General features: G+C 45.3%; 1 protein-coding gene across 5 annotated transcripts in view; it reads left to right on the forward strand.

Moving 5' to 3' along the window:
* Positions 1-17,560, forward strand: part of CAPZB (capping actin protein of muscle Z-line subunit beta) — a 66,733-nt gene that overhangs the window by 45,257 nt on the left and 3,916 nt on the right. For all 5 annotated transcript variants that reach the window (XM_050322342.1, XM_050322343.1, XM_050322344.1 and 2 more), the window contains exons 5-8: positions 7,908-8,049; positions 8,580-8,696; positions 16,254-16,319; positions 17,417-17,493. In XM_050322342.1, the coding sequence (XP_050178299.1) occupies positions 7,908-8,049; positions 8,580-8,696; positions 16,254-16,319; positions 17,417-17,493 (402 nt within the window). The remainder of the gene's footprint in view (positions 1-7,907; positions 8,050-8,579; positions 8,697-16,253; positions 16,320-17,416; positions 17,494-17,560) is intronic.

A 17,560-nucleotide genomic window follows, 5' to 3' on the forward strand; every position in this document is an offset into this window, starting at 1 on the left:
CTGAAGAGTTTGTTTAGTTACTGCCATGAAATCCCAGTGACAGATGAGTTGCCCTTTCATTTTTAGAGTGCTCAGGGCTGACTTTTATTTTTGATAATTGTGTTTAATCTCATGGCACAGCCTTGCTTTGCTGAGCTTCAGGGATGTCTCATTTTGACTCTGATTCGCTGCCACTGAACCCTGTGTCACCATCTGTAGCAAGTATGTTCAGATGCCCTGTAAACTGCTGGATGGCTTTCCCTTTTTAGCTGTTCTTACATTTTTTTTTACTTTTTTTTTGGATTGTGTGCTTGAACCACCTCTGACACTTGCCTTTATCAACTTGTCTTAATTTCCATAAAAGATGGAAATCTCAATTAGTGATGGCCTTGGGCTTTAACTGTTTCAGAGTGCTGTTCCAGTGTCATCTAATTTCTCTTTCCCTGCTTTTGTACATCCCTTTTCCTGGTCTCACAGACCATGAGATCCTCTGAGTGGAGTTCATGGCAATTCAGGAAATACTCTGCACTTCTCACAAGGGTCGTAGAAATTGCTGTATTTATCTGTTTGACCAGGTTTGATTTTTTTCTTGGCATGGAACAGCACTGACGCCACAAGGTACAGCAGAGCACCAGGTGTAAGAGATGTGGGGTTGGTTTCAGCAGGGCCTGCACCGGCACAGGTTGCCCAGAGAAGGTGTGGTGGCCCCATCCCTGTTAGTGGATGGGGCTTGGAGCTCCCCAAGTGTTTAGGCAGTTGGGAGCTCTTTATATAAGCCTCTTGCCTGTGTTTAGATGGAAAACAAATCTAGTTTGCCTGAACTAGAAGCCCTTGGAAAGCTTTGAAATGCCTTTATTGCCATTAACTCCCTGTTCCTCATTACTGGGCCAGCCCTTTGTGCCGCTTTCTCCTGGCCGTGGGAGTTCCTGGGGCTTTCACAGCAAGGGCCCTGCAGATTGACTCCAGATGCATTTGTTGTGCATCCCAGCACTAAGGAAACCTGCCTTTCCATCCCCCTGCTGGCTGGGGCTTTGCACAATAGGGTGTGACATCAGGATTATGTCAGCTGGGAGATTCTTGCCTCCGGGTCAGGCTGATAAGGACAAGATGAAGTCTCCTCAAACAGATCTAAACCAGCAAGACCTTCACTGCTTTCATGTCTGTGTACATCTAAAATTACAGCCAGGATGTTTTCCCAAGGAAATTATTTAGATGTAGGAGTAAACAGACCAGTGTTGGGATCCCCTCCTCAACACCCATGGGCAGCTCAGCACTCAAACCAGAATTAATAGTGAAGTTGATGTATATTACATAGATTAGAGCAAAGTTAAAAGAGAAGGAAAACATTAAGTGTACTGTCATTCTGGAAAAGTGAATTAGTTGCTTTTCATCTGATTCTGTCATGCTGGAAAACTGAATTAGTTGCTTTTCATCTGATTTTTTTCCTTTGGGTGCTTCACTTTGGAGCAGCTCTGTACACACTGCATTCTTATCTTCTGAATCCGAGGTACTGGGTGGAGGAGGAGTTTGTCCCTTGGGTTCCCACGGTTCTCTGTGATTACATAAAATCTGAACAGTGGAGAGGGAAAGCTTGGATTAGGAGGTCAGCACTGATGATGCAGCACTATCCTCAAATACCACTCTGAAGGCTCTAAATCCTTAGTAAGAAATTACTTACTTCAAAAATGAGGCTAAACTTTAGAATGTCGGTTTATTGTGATCTGGAATTTTTGAACTGGTTGTCTCTAGTAATGTATTATACTGTATGTACAGGAATTCACCTCGTGCTCTCACAAATTTTAATGATGTTTTAATGATGAAAATTGAGGACAGAGTAACTTAAGTAACAACCTTGGTTTGGCATATCAGATGTGAGCCTGTTAGAAGAAACGATGGCATGTGAAATCTGCAGCCTGCACAGGCTTTACCAAACTTAAACCTGGACATAGAAGATTCTGGCTGTCTTCTCCCCTCCTATCCATGTTTGAGTTCCAGCTGGCAAGTCTGGAATGTGGCAGACTGTGGGTGGGTAAAGCTCTGGGCTGTCTGTACTGGCCCAAGGATGGGCAGAGGGAAGGATTTGGAAGCAGTTTGGAGTCTCATAGTGGTTAATGAACCAGTTACTTCCTTGGACATGTTATGGAGTGACCCACTGTCTCTCCTGTTTGGTGGCTAATGGAGCTCTTTCCAGGTCCTTACTTTCCGTCTGCCAAGAGCAACTGGATGGGAAGCAAAATGTGAGCAGTACCCAGTTTTCATTAAATAATAAAAGGTGCTAGAAAGCACAAAATGGGAGGTTCTGGGAGATTTTTAGCCGTCAGGATCCCTTTGTTTTGATACTGTTTTCCTTCCTTGCAAAGTTCCTGCACTTCACAGTTCTCTGCACAGTTTTAGTCATCCCACCGTGGGCCAGATGTTGCTTTTAAGTACAACTGGCATTGAAGTTACACATACCTAACTGGATTGGTATGTTTGCTCCAGGGAGTTTTGCACCTGTGTATGCTGGAAAGAATTCCTGTAAAATACCTGTGCAGAGCCCCCAAGCAAAATTTGGGCTGTGTTCAGCAAGTGGGGTGCAAACCCCCTGGTCTGTGTACACAGACATTTTACCTTCTGCACTTAAGTCTGCGGGTGTTACCCAATTGTGCTCCTGGGACCAGAGGAGGAGGAGAGAGGTATTGTAAATCTTCTGCACTCACAGCAGTGGGAGAAGTGTTACATCCTGGTTTGTTCCTAGTACCAACCTTTTATTAAAGAACAGGCTGGTGAAAAGGCTCCTCGAGGGCTGGATGGGGGGTACAGGCAACAAAATTATTTAGGGACAACTCTTGATGTCCTGAAGAATTTGTTTCCCTCTCACTTGAGGCGTGAGATACAGGGAATTTGTTGAACAGTTTGTGCTTTGGGTTTGGTGGAAGGTGGGTTGCTGAAATTTGCCACTTCCTTCATATTTCTGTTGTGATTCCTGTGCTGGTTTGGAATGACAGGGGTGCAGATACAGGGGGAAGGACTCCATGAGAGTTGTGCCAAGTCACTTGCCATTCCAATCCTGTTTTCCATAATAGTTGGAATGTTTGCTGCCTCACCTCATGGTTTAGGGAATGTTTTGGGTTGCTGTTAGACACCAGCTTCTCATGAATGTGACTTCAGTTATTGTCGCTCCTGTAAAAAAAAGTGTAGCTGAATGCTCAGTGTTTTCCTTTGGGGTAGGATTTTTAAATGCTGGGTTTCTTGGAAGTCTGTTGATCTGAATAGCTGGAGACATTTCCCTTTCTATGCTTCTAGCTGGAAGAAATAACTATGTGACCTTTAGGGACTAAAGAAAATATATTTTTCTGCTTTGAACAAGGCAGTTTGAAAGCCTGCGGAACCCTTTGGAAGGTTTACCGGGCCAGGCTGAGGTTCCAGGTGTTGGCACTTTGGCACCAGGGCTTTGGGAGAGCCAGAAGCCACAGACTTTTTGTCTCTGGCTCTCAGCTACTTACTGGAAAATGCACAAATGTTTTTCTAGATGAATGATTTGGTTCTGAAGTGTAACTGGAAGTCAGAGCTTGGTTTTATTGCTGGGTGGTGGAAACTCATTTTCTCCATCCAGGGTCCAGGATCCGTTTGCGAGGACTGGGAGGAGCAGAGAGGGATCAGCAAAGTCACGGGGCTTTTTCTGATCTGTCCCTCAGCAGTAAAACAAAGTGATTAATCTGTCCTCCTTTCCTGAGGTCTGTGCTGGAGGCTGGGGGATTTCCTCCCCTATCACTTCCCAGTTGAAGTGACAGCTTTGTTCTGGCCACAGCCTCTATTTCATGGATAAAACTTGGGTTCCTCAGGCAAGTTTCCATCCTGTGTCTCCACCCACTTCAACTTCAAACACTTCATAAAGCTTTGGATCACTCTTAGCTTAAAGATTTTCTTTTCTTCTTGCGTTTGTTAAGTAGGTCAGTCTTGAGTGTGACATTTTTTGTATAAACCAGCTTTTTCCAGGAGTTCTGTGGTTGATGAGTAACGGATATAAAACGCCAGTGTTTGATCATGACATTAAAACTGTAATTGATTGTGAGAGAATGGCTGTTCTGAATTCTGCAAAGAGATTGAATGATTATGTGGGGCCTTACACCTTTTAGTCACCTTCCTGGGCAACCTCATAGAAAGATATTTTCCCAGAGGTGGAAGAACACTGGCTGCCCCTGGAGAGGAGAGGGAGGCCATTTGGTCTAGATGATCTTTTAAGGTCCACCCAACCCAACTGCAGTATAATTTATCAGTGTTTTGATTGTTAATTAAGGGATATGGCAACCATAAAACAGTGTTTTTCATTGTTTTATAACAAACTTCTATCAGTAGGTAAACCCAGATTGAATCTGATTGAAATACCCTGGATTGATTGGTGTTCTTGGGCAGAAGGGGAGCAATTGCTTTGCCTTGAATTGCTGTCCTTTGAGAGTGGTTTATCCCTTGGGGATGTTTCTGAGGTACCTCCATGTGAATTCCTGCTACTTCAGGCCTCTTGTGCATCCCCAAAGCATCTGCTGATTCCTTGGATGCTTTGGGAGGGGCTGGTTGTAGTGAGGTGGGAGGTCAGGCTCTGCTCCCAGCTAAGAAGGGACAGGTTGAGAGGAAATGGCCTCAAGTTGTGCCAGAGGAGGTTTAGATTGGACATTAGGAAAGAAAATTTCATGGAAAGGGTTGTAAAGCATTGGAGTGGGCTGCCCAGGGAAGTGCCTGGAAGTGTTCAAAAAACATGGATGTGGCACTGGGGGACATGGGTTAGTGGTAAACATTGTGGTGGGGCTGGGTTGATGGTTGATCTTAAAGGTCTTTTCCAACCTTAACAATTCTGTTGTTCAAGCTTCCCAAAAAGACAGGTTGCCTTTCCCAGCTGCTGTTGTGCAGTGGGATAATGCTCCATGAGCAGGGACATCCAGAACAGGCCATCAAGGAAAGAACAGGCCATCAAGGAAAGGGATGTTCAGTCCAGGACCTTCGTAGTGCTTTCCAGGTGTTTTGCTGGAACTCCTGCCTGTGACTTTGGGCCTGTGCTCTTCTTTGCCCATCTGCTTCTTTACAGAAAAGATCCCAGTTTATGCCTTCCTTTTCCAAGCTGGCACCTCTCCTGCTTGGATAAACGCTGCATATGAGTCCGTGCTGAAGGGGTCTCTTGGAGTTAGTCCAGCCTTCCTGCAGCAAATCCAAGTTCATGAATGTGGATTTAAATTCCTCCCAATCTGCCTGTCATCCTGTTTTCTGTTATGGGACAACCAATTAACCTGTGGCACCTCTATGTTTTTTTTTAAGAAAACAGGTTTCAGGGAATGTCTCTCCAGTCATGACTGTCCTGGGTTTAGAAGTCCCACTTTAGTGCTGTGTGAGGAAAGGTGAAATCTGATGTAGTGATCAAGGATATTTATTTTCTTGCTATGAGGGAGGAGTGAATTTTGGGAGTGATTCCGTAGTGCTCAAGCCCAGAGGAGGCTTTGGATAATGTAAATCCCAGCATGCCTCGGATCCATACGGCTTCAATCACTGGCATTGTTGTTCCAGTCTCCAGATACTGGATCTGGCTATGGCAAAGCAGCTTTATTGAAATAGCATGTTGGTATTTAAAACAATATTAATACTATATTTGATTCATTAAACATACAAAGGCGAGTTCAAGCGTTTCCATGTGTGAGCTGTTAGTTCTGGCGGGAGGTTCCTCACATGGTTTTATGTGGTTTCAGACAACATTTTAGCACATTCTTAAAATACCCACAAAAGCCTTTTTGTAAAATCTCATAAAGGTAAACCACATAAAAATGATTTTTTTCCTGTTTCATGTCATTAGGATCAAAGTACAGTAGGTAAGAATAAATTTCCCAAAACCTTGTTTTGGTCTCTCTCTTAATTAATGTTTCATGCTCATAGGAAGGTCGTAAAGTGGGCAGTGGGGGAACTGTCTGTGCACACTGTGATGTTCTAAGGGGTGCCAGTTCATTCTGAGTGAATTCACTTTATATATAAAAAAGAATATGTATATGTATTTTCAAGCAACCTTGGTCTGAAAATGGACAGTAACTGCTGCTCTTTGGCCTGTGGTTCCTGCTGCCAAAGGAAGGGTCACTGAGACTGGAACTGAGGTTTGCTGCAAGGCTGGAATTCCTATTAACTGCATTAACCAAAATCCACTTGTGATTCCCCAGGGGATATAAAAAGGATGTCTGTTGGTGTGGTAGGTTTAAGTTGCCTTTGGAAGTCTGGCTTTGGCATGGCTGTGGAGCAAAGGGCTTTCCTTTCCCACTGGTGTGTTATCAGTGGCTTGACAAATGTCACAGGATGGTGAATGCATGTTGGTCACTGAACTGCCCAGCAGAGTCTTCCATTAAAAATAAAATGCTGTGGTGAGTTGATAGGAAGTTCCTGAGGTCAACATTGGTTTTGCTATAAACTTGGATGCATGGAATTAAAGGGAATTGAGCCTCTTTGGTGACTCTGCCTTCTTGAAATAACATAGGGGAGTGGTCTGTGAGTGCAGAGAATGAGCTGAAAAGTTGCCTGTGTTATTTGCATTTGCTTCCCAAGATCTTCTCTCCTGACTTGTGGGAAGGATGGATTAGTGTCCTTGCATCCACAATACTTCAAAGTCATATGAAAAGTCCAAAATGCACAGTAAATTGAATTTTAAATGTCATTTACAAGTGGTAGGCTCATATTTAGAAAGGAAGGGAGCACAAAGGTGGGAAGATTGATTCACTGAGGTTTTCATGTTGGCCACGAAGGATACTTTCCTTTCTTGCAGAGGAAGAGGAGCGTGGTTGCTTGCAGGTCAGTGTGACAATCAGAGGCAGGAGCACAGACCAATTTAATGTGCCTACCTCTCTCTCAGTTGCTGGGAATTGTCAATCCTGGCAGCTCCTCATGCCTTTGCACGCTGAGCTTTTGCTCTCCTCCAGGCAATGAAAAAGTCTGACTACCCAAATTGTGTCATTGGTGATCAGCTGAATCTCCTCCTTTCACATGGTCACTCTAGGAGTTCATCCCTGATCCCAGAGTTGTGGAGCTCAGAAGAACATTCCCTTTTCCTTGATCCCCCTTAGGGCTGGGTGGTGACTTGAGAATGGAAACAGTAAGATGCTATGGGTTACAATTCCACTTTTCTAGAAGCCAAAATTGCTCCTTTTGCATCTTTCTTCCAACAGTGTTGGGTTGATTACCATTGTTTTTAGGTGCATTTTCCCCCTGGCACAGGAGGAGCCCAGCACTGATGTCATCCAGAGGGAGTGGGGCTCGGCAGGTGGCATTGCTCTGTTAGTTTTCTGGGTGTACTTTTAGTCCCAGAAACCTGAGATTTAGATAGTCTGGTTTATTGTATCCTGTAGGTAAAGCTGGAATAATAAAACCTCAACACATCCCTTCATTTCCGAGATCCTTGGTTTCAGTTCAGCTTGCTTTGGTCAATGAGCTTCACACAAACTTTGGAGGCAGCAACATAAAGCTATTCACTTGCTCCCTTTTGTCTTAATTAGTGAACTTTGTTGTAAAGAACTTCCAAACTTTGCCAATAGCAAGATAAAAGAGGGGGAAAAAAGACCAAACTGTAAAATAAAGCCTTACTCAGCCCACTTTGTAGCTTGTACTTTTACCAGCTGTTGTAGTTAATTGGAATCAGAGGAATTGTTTGCTTGGGTCCTATAGCAATCTGTAACCAGGTCTGCTTCTTACCAGGCTTATATTCTCCTTTAGAGAAATGTACAGGTTTGTTTGTAATTAAAGTCTCTGCATTATAAAATGATTGGAACTGCTGTGTCTCTGGGTGTGTGTGAGACTGTGCTGTCTTACAAGAAAAAATTATCTTTATTAGGACATAGAAATTCTGCTTATTTAAGATTATTATTGCTGCCTGACTCTGGCTTGGGCCCTGCCTGCTTTTAACATTGTGCTTGGATTTCATCCTGCAGGTATTTTGAAGGTGGAGTCTCCTCTGTCTACCTCTGGGATCTGGATCATGGGTTTGCCGGGGTGATCCTCATTAAGAAAGCTGGAGACGGATCAAAGAAGATTAAGGGATGCTGGGATTCCATCCACGTGGTGGAGGTTCAGGTACAGCCTCTGGGGCATCTGATACACCCAAGTGAAAACAAAACTCAGTTAATTCCAGACAATTAAGGAGCACAGGTGTTCACTGAACAATGCAATATTGTGTCAGGGCTGTAAACTTCTTTCCCCTGTTAATTTTTGAAAATGCCCTGAAGCAATTTGGATGGAGATAAGTCAGGGCTGTAATCAAAAAGAATCTCAGAAGAATTGAAAGTATGTTACTTTCTGTGCATGTGATCCTGAGATTATTATTTCTTTTAACATAAAGGTCTACAGATAAATATCACTAATTAGGTAATAGAAACAACGTAATAGGAGGGTAAATTGCTCTAACTAGATGTGCTTTGGAAAATTAGAGAAAATTAGAGGAATGTGCACACTTAGAATTGTTTTTAAGAAACGGACTGTGCTCTGTGAGTGGGGTTAGACTTACCTGTCCTGTTGCTTGTGGGGTCTGCCAGGCCAGCACCCATTTAACTTTTGGAGGGATTTTAACCTTTTGTCTCTGTCCCTCTCTGTTCTCTCACTTGCAGGAGAAATCCAGTGGCCGTACTGCTCATTACAAGCTGACCTCCACGGTGATGCTGTGGCTGCAGACCAATAAAACTGGGTCTGGTACCATGAACCTGGGAGGGAGCCTTACCAGACAGGTATGTCTGTGTGCTGGGCACCCCTGGGAATGCCTTTCCCCATTTCCACACCCAGTAGCCCCAGTCAGGCCCAAAAAGTTGAGTTTGTGAGGTGTTGTATAAACATCTCTTCTACTGTTGTGCAGCCCAGTGAAATGGTAAATGCAGTGTGTAATTACCAGAAAGCCCCTTGAACTGTGCTTGACCGCAGTGGAGCTTGCAATTAAAAATATGAGACATTCAGCAGGAGTTCAGACTTGCTTTTAAGTCTTAGTTTGTCTTCCGGTATCCCTAAATTTTTATACTCCCATCTGTGTTGCAGATATTTTTATCTGTAAGATTTGCCCACTTTCTTACTGGAGGATTCCAGTAGGATTATAAAAATTTTGTTATGTCTCTCTTTTAAAAGCCAGCTAAACCACCTGAGCAAACCTGTATTTTGCACTGACTGTAGGATTTTCCTCCTTAAACACATCAGCTACCTTTCAGTGTTGTTCTTTAGTATTTTCTTCGTGCAGTATCAGGACTGATTAAAAAAAAATCTCCTAAAAAAACCACCCTAAAACCTCTTCTAAACATTGTCTTTTAATATCTGTCTTTAGTATTTTCCTACTGCAGTACCAAGATAGTGATCTTTAAAAATCTCCTTAAAAAAAAGATAAATCTCTTCTAAACATTTAGGGTTTGTGGCAGTGTTAATTACTTTGTTGAGAACTGTTTTTCACCAGGAAGGTGCCAGACTGGTGGGAATTCAGGCAGTACTGCTGCCTGAGTCTCTGGATCTGCTGGGTTGGACTTCCCTGGATGAAAGTGCTTCTGCCCCTGCCCACCTGCCAGAGGCTTTGTGCTGCTGAGGAACTGCTGGGCTGCTTAAGGTCTGGGCCCTGGAAGTCAGTGACTCGAGCAGAGTAATAAACTCTGGAGGACAGGAGGCACATTGTAAGGTCAGGAGTGACTGGAGAGATTGGAAGCAGCTAAAACTTCTTTATGAGCCTTCCCAGGGCAGAGTGAGGCTTTTCCATACAAAGGACAATGCAGACACTGTTAAAAACCTTGTGGTTTTGTGCAGGTTTGAGCCAAGCAAAGGCAAGAAGGGTCTGTGATTGCAGAGAGGGACTGAAATTGGGTTGCTCCTGCAGAGCTTGCCCTAGACCTGGGTGATTTTTCTTTCCACGTTGTTGACTCACAGAAGAAGCTGATGGAAAAGCAGGGGAAGGAAAAAGGCATCTGGAGACAGTTTTGAGCCATTTTTTTTGACTCTCTTAAAATGTTTGCAGTAATTACACCCGAGTTGTGGTGACCCGGACAAATATTTAATCCCAGGCCTGGCTAATACTGTAAATGAGAGCTGTGAAGTGCAGGCCAAGGGCTCGACTCTGGCCGCAGCCTCCTGGAGCACGAGCTGAGCCAAGGAAAACAATAGCCTGTGGAGAATGGGTGTCCTCAGTACACCTTGGCCTGAGCTGCTGGGCCTTGTTTAGTTTGAATTCCCCTCTCGAAGCTGGAGTGGTGAGATTCCTGCTTCTGTCATCATCTGACCAGCAGAACATTGAATTCAGATGTGAGGTGTTAAAGCCAGGGCCCATTTCCAATGTAAGTAACCATGAACCAGCCACTGGGGTGGTGATGCTCAGCTCCTGCACAAATAATGGAAACTGGAGGGCAGATTGAAGCTTGGGGATGGGGATTTGCAGGTTGTGGATGCCACAGAAGGCTTGATGGGACAGAATCCATGGCAGACAACTGCAGTCTCCACGCTGCCTTGAGGTATGCAGTGTGAGCAGAAGCTGTTTCTCCCCAGCCCTGTATTCAGCTGGACTAAATTCCTGAGTGCAAGGCTTGTACTTTGCTGTAAATCCAGTTTGCCACATCACGTAAGGACAGCAAGTCTTATTTTTACTTTTTAATCAGCTTTTTATACAGTCTGCAGTAAACGTAGCCACCAAAATTAGGTTTTAGTTACCTCTTGGATGGTGTGGTACAGTGTCACCTTGGCAGTATCAGTAATCAGTAATATTTTGAAATTATTTTGTATATGGTAAATTGTATGTGGTTTTGGTCAACTCAGCAGTTAAGCTACTTGACCACCTTCGATGCCAAAATGTGAATTGCAGATGTCCGTGGCGTTTCAGAGGAAGCTTTTGAAGTGTTCACAAGCTTGGTCATATCCTGGCCTACAAACTGATGGCAGAGGGAACCTCTCAGGGCTTGGAAAGGGAAGTCTGGGGAGAGCCAGTACTTTGAATCCAGTTTGGCCTCTTAGCTGCAAATGGGGCACTTTTGGAGTGCCGATGGGGTGATTAACGTGATGGGCAGGACCAGGCCAAAGGAGCAGCTCTTGAAATGTGTCATGGTAGAGCTGAGCTTGGAGCTGGGCTGAGAGTCCAGAAATAGCTGTTCTCTGCTGCCACTTCCTACCAGTGAGATGTTGTTGCCCTGCATCCCTCACAGATGGGTTTTTTGTTGCCTTTGCCAGGACTTTCTGGAAAAACTCATCTTTGCCTTTCTTGAATGTCCCCAGACTTCTTACTGCAAGGCTCCCCCTTGGACTGTTCCTCAATGTTGCCCTGAATTTCTGAAAATGACTTTTTTCTCTCACCAAGATGCTGTGTTTGTTGCCCAGAGAAGCTGTGGCTGCCCCAGCCCTGGGAGTGTCCCAGGCCAGGTTGGACGGGGTTTGGAGCACCCTGGGCTGGTGGGAGGTGTCCCTGCCCAGAGCAGGGGTTGGCACTGGATGGGCTTTAAGGTCCCTTCCAATCCAAAACCCTCTGGGTTGAAAACTCCCCTTGTGTAACTTTAATTGACTTTACCCAAAGAATTTCAGGCTTTTGCTTTATCAGTTCAATTATGGAGTTTCTTTGAAAGAGCTGGAATTACAGACTACTTAATATAAAATGTCGTGTACTGTGTTATGGACTAATTGAAGTAAAACATGATGTGATATGTGTTCTGATAGAGTTTGGGATTTTGGTTTTGTTAAAAATATAGAATTTCATATTCTGTCCTGATCCAGTAGAGAAATGTGTCTCTATATACAAGTATGCAACCCAAACCCATGTTTGTTGATATATATTCCTTTACATAATTTATCCATGTGCATAATTGATTTATATATGCACATGTATTAACTTTTATCCTGATAGGATGAGATCAATTCTTAGCCAGCTCCATGCATGTAGGATCCACAGGTTGTAATTTTGACCTGAAAACTTACGGAAAATTAAAGCTGAAGTGACATCTTCACAAGGATGGCTCTGTGTATTTGGGTAGAACAACATATATTCCTAAAAATTAGAACAAACCCTCACTGGGCAAAGGGACAAATATTCTGCCACACAAGGGGACTTCTTCAGCCACGATCTAATCAAGTGCAGCCATCCTTGTTTTGACTCCAAAGGGCACTATAGAAGAACTTTTTGGAGGAACTGGAAGGACAAAGCTGATTTTAATCTTTTTTTTTTTTCCCCTTGCTCATGTCCTGCAATGTCAGGTAGAGAACTTCTCCTTGTACAGTTGCCTGAACAAGGGGGCTCTTCCAAACTCTTTTCTGGATGCAGCTCAGGAGAGCTCAGAGCTGAAGCACCACAGGCCAGGATGGAGGACAGAACTCCCCCCTCACATCCCACACTGGCAGGATTCACTCAGAACAAGGACTGAGGTGGAATTGGGTTAGGGGAAGATGGACTGGGGTGTTACACTCCCTGTGCACACCAAGGGGCCACAAATAGAAGTGAGGGAAGGACAGGACACGCTGCCTCAATTTACAGCGCAGGGAGCAAGGCTTGCAGGGAAATGAACTGTGTCAGCAGCTTTGCCATTCGCCTGCATGCTCTCCAGGGGCTGCAGGTAACTCCCACTGTCTCCTGATTCAAGCCAGATGCCTGGCAGGGGATTTTCCCTGACAGCCCTGGGGGTCCTGTCCTCTTTGTGTACCTTGGACTTACTTGTGTCGTTCACCAGGGCACCGAATGGCTTTGGCTGAACTCCGAGGTTCCATTTTCCTTTAGGGCAGGAGCAACTGTGTGATCCTGTTTCATTTTATGCAAAGGAGATGCAGGCTGCCCCTTTTCTGGCAAGCAGTCAAAACTGCACTTTGCTGGATGGATTTCTGGAGGCCCCCCTTGAAAGCAAGACCAACAGGTGCCTTTCTGAGATGTCCTTGTGCACAAAGAACCTGTGTGTGTGTCCGTGGGCAGGATGAACACTGAGGAAGTGCAAGTTTGCTGAGGAAGAAGTTGGCTCCAAACCAAGTTTATTTACATTTAGAGGTGTGGGAAGGCGAGGATATAAAGTCACAGGGACATGAGGCCTGAGATTTTGTATTAAAGCAACTCAGATGTGTGTTGATTTTTGAACTTTAAACACGCTCCAGTGGGGGAAGAACGTTCTGCAGAGCTGGATGAAGGCTGGGCTGTGCAAACACAGCAATCCCTGCAGAGGGATGTTCCTGGGATCTGTTGCTGCTCAGTGAAACACCAGCAGAGCCTTGCTGCCATTTCTCATCCCAGGGAAATCCCTGTGCTCAGCAATTGGAAGAGTCATCAATTTCCATCAGGTCCAGCTTTCATGTAAAGGCCCATCCCACCCACTTCCAGATGTTGGAACAGGAAATGTTTTTCCACCAGTAGGATCTACTTGTGATCCTTGAGCTCCCCCTCAGCAGTTGTCCAGTGCATGAGCAGGATTTTGGGATGCAGAGGGCAGCAGGCATGTGCTGACCAGGGATTGCCTGGGGAGCTGTTTCTGCTTCCCTTCTCTGTGGTGAGGATGGGCAGGCCCTGGCACAGGGTGCCCAGAGAGGCTGTGGCTGCCCCATCCCTGGGAGTGTCCAAGGCCAGGTTGGATGAGGATTGGAGCACCCTGGGCTGGTGGAAGGTGCCCGTGGCAGGGGGTGGCACTGGATGGGCTTTAAGGTCCCTCATGGGTTTCAGATTGGTTCAGTTGTATAATAGTCTAGAAAAAGAGGGAGTAGAAGAGTTGAGCGTGTCTGGGCTAGTGGCCTGTGGAGGTTGTGCAGCATCCCCAGGTTTGCTCCTGTTCAGTTTGGTACAGGATATGGGATACCTTTGGTTACACTGGTGAGAAAAAATCTGCATGAAGGGATGAGGTCAGTTCTCAGCTGGTTCCTACAGCACTGCATCCCTGCAGGGCTCACAACCCTCATTTATCTGCTCGCAGTTTGAAATAAATGCTGCAGAGAGAGGCCAAACTTTGCCTTATGGATATCCAAATAATTCCACATATTTTCCACCTGGAGCCTTCAGTCTGCCCATTGCCTGTGGCTTTGGGAGCCTTTGGCTCAGATGGCTGTTTGTGTTTCATTAAAGGGATTTTCACGTTGCTCTGTGGCCAGAGCAGCTGTGGATGTTGTTGGTTCTTTGGAGCAAAATGGAGAATGAACTCCCTTCTATCTTTCTAGTATTTTGGGGCACTTTCATGACAGAACAAGGCATTTCTCTAACTTAAATTCCTCTCTTTGTGTAACTTCTCCAAGTACCGTTTACAGACAGCGCAGAAAACCATTTTATTCGATGCAGGAAACATCCAAAATGACCAACCAGCCCTCGAGAGCTCAGTGTTCCCAGCACAGAGAGGCTCCCTGGGAGTCACACCAGGAGCAGATGACTGGGAAGGGAGGCAGGGAAGCCAACAGTGGATCTCCAGCAGGAGAGCAGCAACTGAGCCATGTCCATGGGACTTGACTCCTCCTGGTTTTTGGCTGAGCTCAGCGGGCAGATGGGAGTGACAGTGGGAAGATGAGCTGCTTGTTAACATCAACTTACAGAAGGGAATTTCCCCTTGAAGCAGATTAACCCCTTTATTTAAGGAGCCACTGGAAGGAATCTTTAAAAATCCCAACAACTCAGCAAAACCTGCCTGTGTAGACAAGGCTGATCCTGCCTCTGCACTCCATTAAACAGCCTCTTGTAACATCTGGCCTTCCAGAGCACATAACAATGTTTTGCTTCTGGCAGCAGTTTTTATGGAGATGTAATAATATACGTTTTGCAAAAAAATTAATAATTCTGTTTTCAGATTCTGCTTCTTGCCATGCAGCTTGGCCTTCCCAGGTGTGGGGGAGGCACATCAGGGAGCCCATGGAAGGACCTGACCCGCTGCCAGCTCCTGACTGCCCCAGCTTTGGGCAGTTTGCTGTGATAGTTCCCAAACTCGCCATGTGTGTCCATGTGTGTTTGTGTAGTTCAGGTTTATATTCCTCCTCCGCTGCAACTGGATCCATTCTCCAGGCAGTGTCTCCATTCCATGTAAACAATCTGACTGCAGTCTGCAGGCAAAATTAAACATCCTCATGCTCTTTCTCCCCCTCTCCCAGGTTCTCTCTTGCCTTGGGGGTTTCCAGCTCAATTACTCATTTCCCCAAGCTGTTACAGGCTGGGCTGATTAGATGAAACCTGATTTTTAAACTCTACCCTGAGGGGAGGGATAGGAACAGATGGATAAGAGAATTCATTGGGATTAGTAAAACCCTTTGAAGACTGTTCTTCCCACTGCATTTTCCTCCCGGTTTTGTTTCCGTGCCATCTCAGCACATCTTGTGTCAGTTGAGGTTTCTGGGACTGGTGTTCACTGTTCAGCAGCTTGTCCATGTCTCAGTCACAGCTCTCACCTCAAGGACTGCAGAAGATGGCCTTGTCCTTAGCACAGGTCAGGGATGGCTTCTGGCTGAGCATCCTGTGGGGCAAAGTCAGATGAAATCAAGCCAGTGGGGCAGTTCCAGCTCCCATTTTTTGATCTTAGGGATGAAAACTTGTTCATGGACCCGTCTCCTGTTGGGTACTGCACTAAGAGCATTGGTGTCATTATACACTTGAGTTTATCCAGCTCTGAATTTCTACTGCAAAGGGCAGTAAAGAAACTGCTTCTTTTCCTCCCCCCATACTTACTTTGTACTACCTTCCTCTTAATAATCAGGTACATGTTCATTTAGCTTTTGGTCTAAAAAAACCCAAGAGATACAAACAGATTTCTCTTTCCGCATTATTTCAGTAGTTTAAATCATCGCCACCTTTGCAGGTTTTTGTGAGTTTTGTATTCCCTGCACTTTCCCTCTCTACTGGAAGGGAAATAATGCCTGAGGTGTCTTTTGCCAGGAGATCCTAAGAGTGGAGGATGTGCCCCAGGGGTGGTTGGAGGCAGTGTTTGAGGTGAGGATGAGAAGAAAAGGCTGTTCTTGAGGAAGAGTTTATAGCATCTCCACTGCCAGCACCATCCTCGTGTGCAGCCCCTCAGCACCAACCTTTAATAGCCCTCTGTGCTGCAGAGCTTGCCGTGCTCTCTGTTCCCTCTGTAGATCTCCTGCAGCCCCTCAGTAGGATGGAGGGACAGTTTTGTAGGGCCTGTCTACACCAGGGTTTATTTTGACCCATGGTTTTTATTACACTGCCTTTCTGTTCCCAGCATGTGCCTGTGCTGAGTGCTGGGAGTGTCTCTGGGATCCTGGACTGTTTGCACAATAAAGGAGGTTTTGAGACCCCCCTTCTCCCGGCCCTCCTGAGTGCTGCCAGGTACTCCCCTCAGGTTTCCATGGTTTTGATGGCTCTGTGTGTTTGTTTCCAGATGGAGAAGGATGAGACTGTGAGTGACTCCTCTCCCCACATAGCCAACATCGGCCGTTTGGTAGAGGTGAGTGCTGGGGCAGCAGCTCCACCTGCTGCAGCTTCTTTGGCAAAATTGGGCCACATATGTGAGAATTTTGTTGGTTTTTTCTTTATAAACAAATGATTTATTCCTGTTGTGACTGTGGCTTGGTGTGTGATGGCTCAGTGCTCCTCCCAGCATCACTTCCAGCCATTTGTTGATACAAAGGCACCACTCTGCAGTAATTTCCTGGAAAATAAGGTCCTTACCTGACAGCTGATTAATGAATTTCTACCCCCACACTTAACTTTTGCAGTCACTTCTGGGAAGAATTATTTCAGATTAGGTTGTTACACACAACTCTGCTTGAACTGAAAGTTCAGTGTGTATCAAGTGCTTATTAAATCCCCTGGAACTGGGTTTAGTGCTGGATTTTCTGGCAGCTGCCAGTCCTGTAAGCTCAACACCAGGAGTGAAGGTGCAGCACTGCTTTGCTGCTTCACTGTACTGTCCTGTATGGGCCTGCTCCCAATTTCCTTGATTTTCACAGCCACTATGGCCAGAGAGGGGGATATTCTCAACTAAAATAGACTATAATGCATTTTTATGTGAGCTGGGAAATTAAAGAAAGGCAGCTGCTTCTTTTTTGATCTCTTTTCTAAGTTTTTTGCTTGAGTGAAAGCAACCTAATGAAAAAATGCTGCTTTCTCTTTCTCAAAACTCTGTCATGGAGCTTTAAAAAACAAGTAAAAAATTCAAAGGGATCCACAAGCACAAAACCATTGAGTGTTGGTTGTCCCCAATGACTGACAAGGCACTCAGAGCCCTTTCAGTGCCCCAGGAAATTGCAGAGGAAGGTTGGGGGGAGATGCATTTTCCTTTTGTGCAGAACATGGATAGCTGGAGAGAAACTGCCCTCTTGTGGTCCAGAGAAATATCCCAAGGCCTGGAGTGGTTAAAACTGCGAGGAGAGAAGGGGAAAAAAAGCCTTTATTTCTTTGATTATGGCAGAGAGATGGGGTCAGAGTGTGTTTGGTGAGGATTTAAATAATAGCAATACACCAGGTTGGGCCTGTGTGATGGGTGTAGTGTAAGTGCTGCACCATTCCTGAAAACTGATTGGATCTCATCCCCTTTTCCAGGACATGGAAAACAAAATCAGAAGTACACTGAATGAGATTTATTTTGGAAAAACAAAGGACATCGTTAATGGGCTGAGGTAAGGACACTCCAGCTGGAAGTGGGACCCCCTTCCCAACCCTGTGGTGCCACCCCCAGCCTTGATC

The sequence above is a fragment of the Myiozetetes cayanensis genome, unplaced genomic scaffold (genome assembly GCF_022539395.1).
Source record: "Myiozetetes cayanensis isolate MyiCay16 unplaced genomic scaffold, myiCay2020 scf28, whole genome shotgun sequence".
Lineage (NCBI taxonomy): Eukaryota > Metazoa > Chordata > Aves > Passeriformes > Tyrannidae > Myiozetetes > Myiozetetes cayanensis.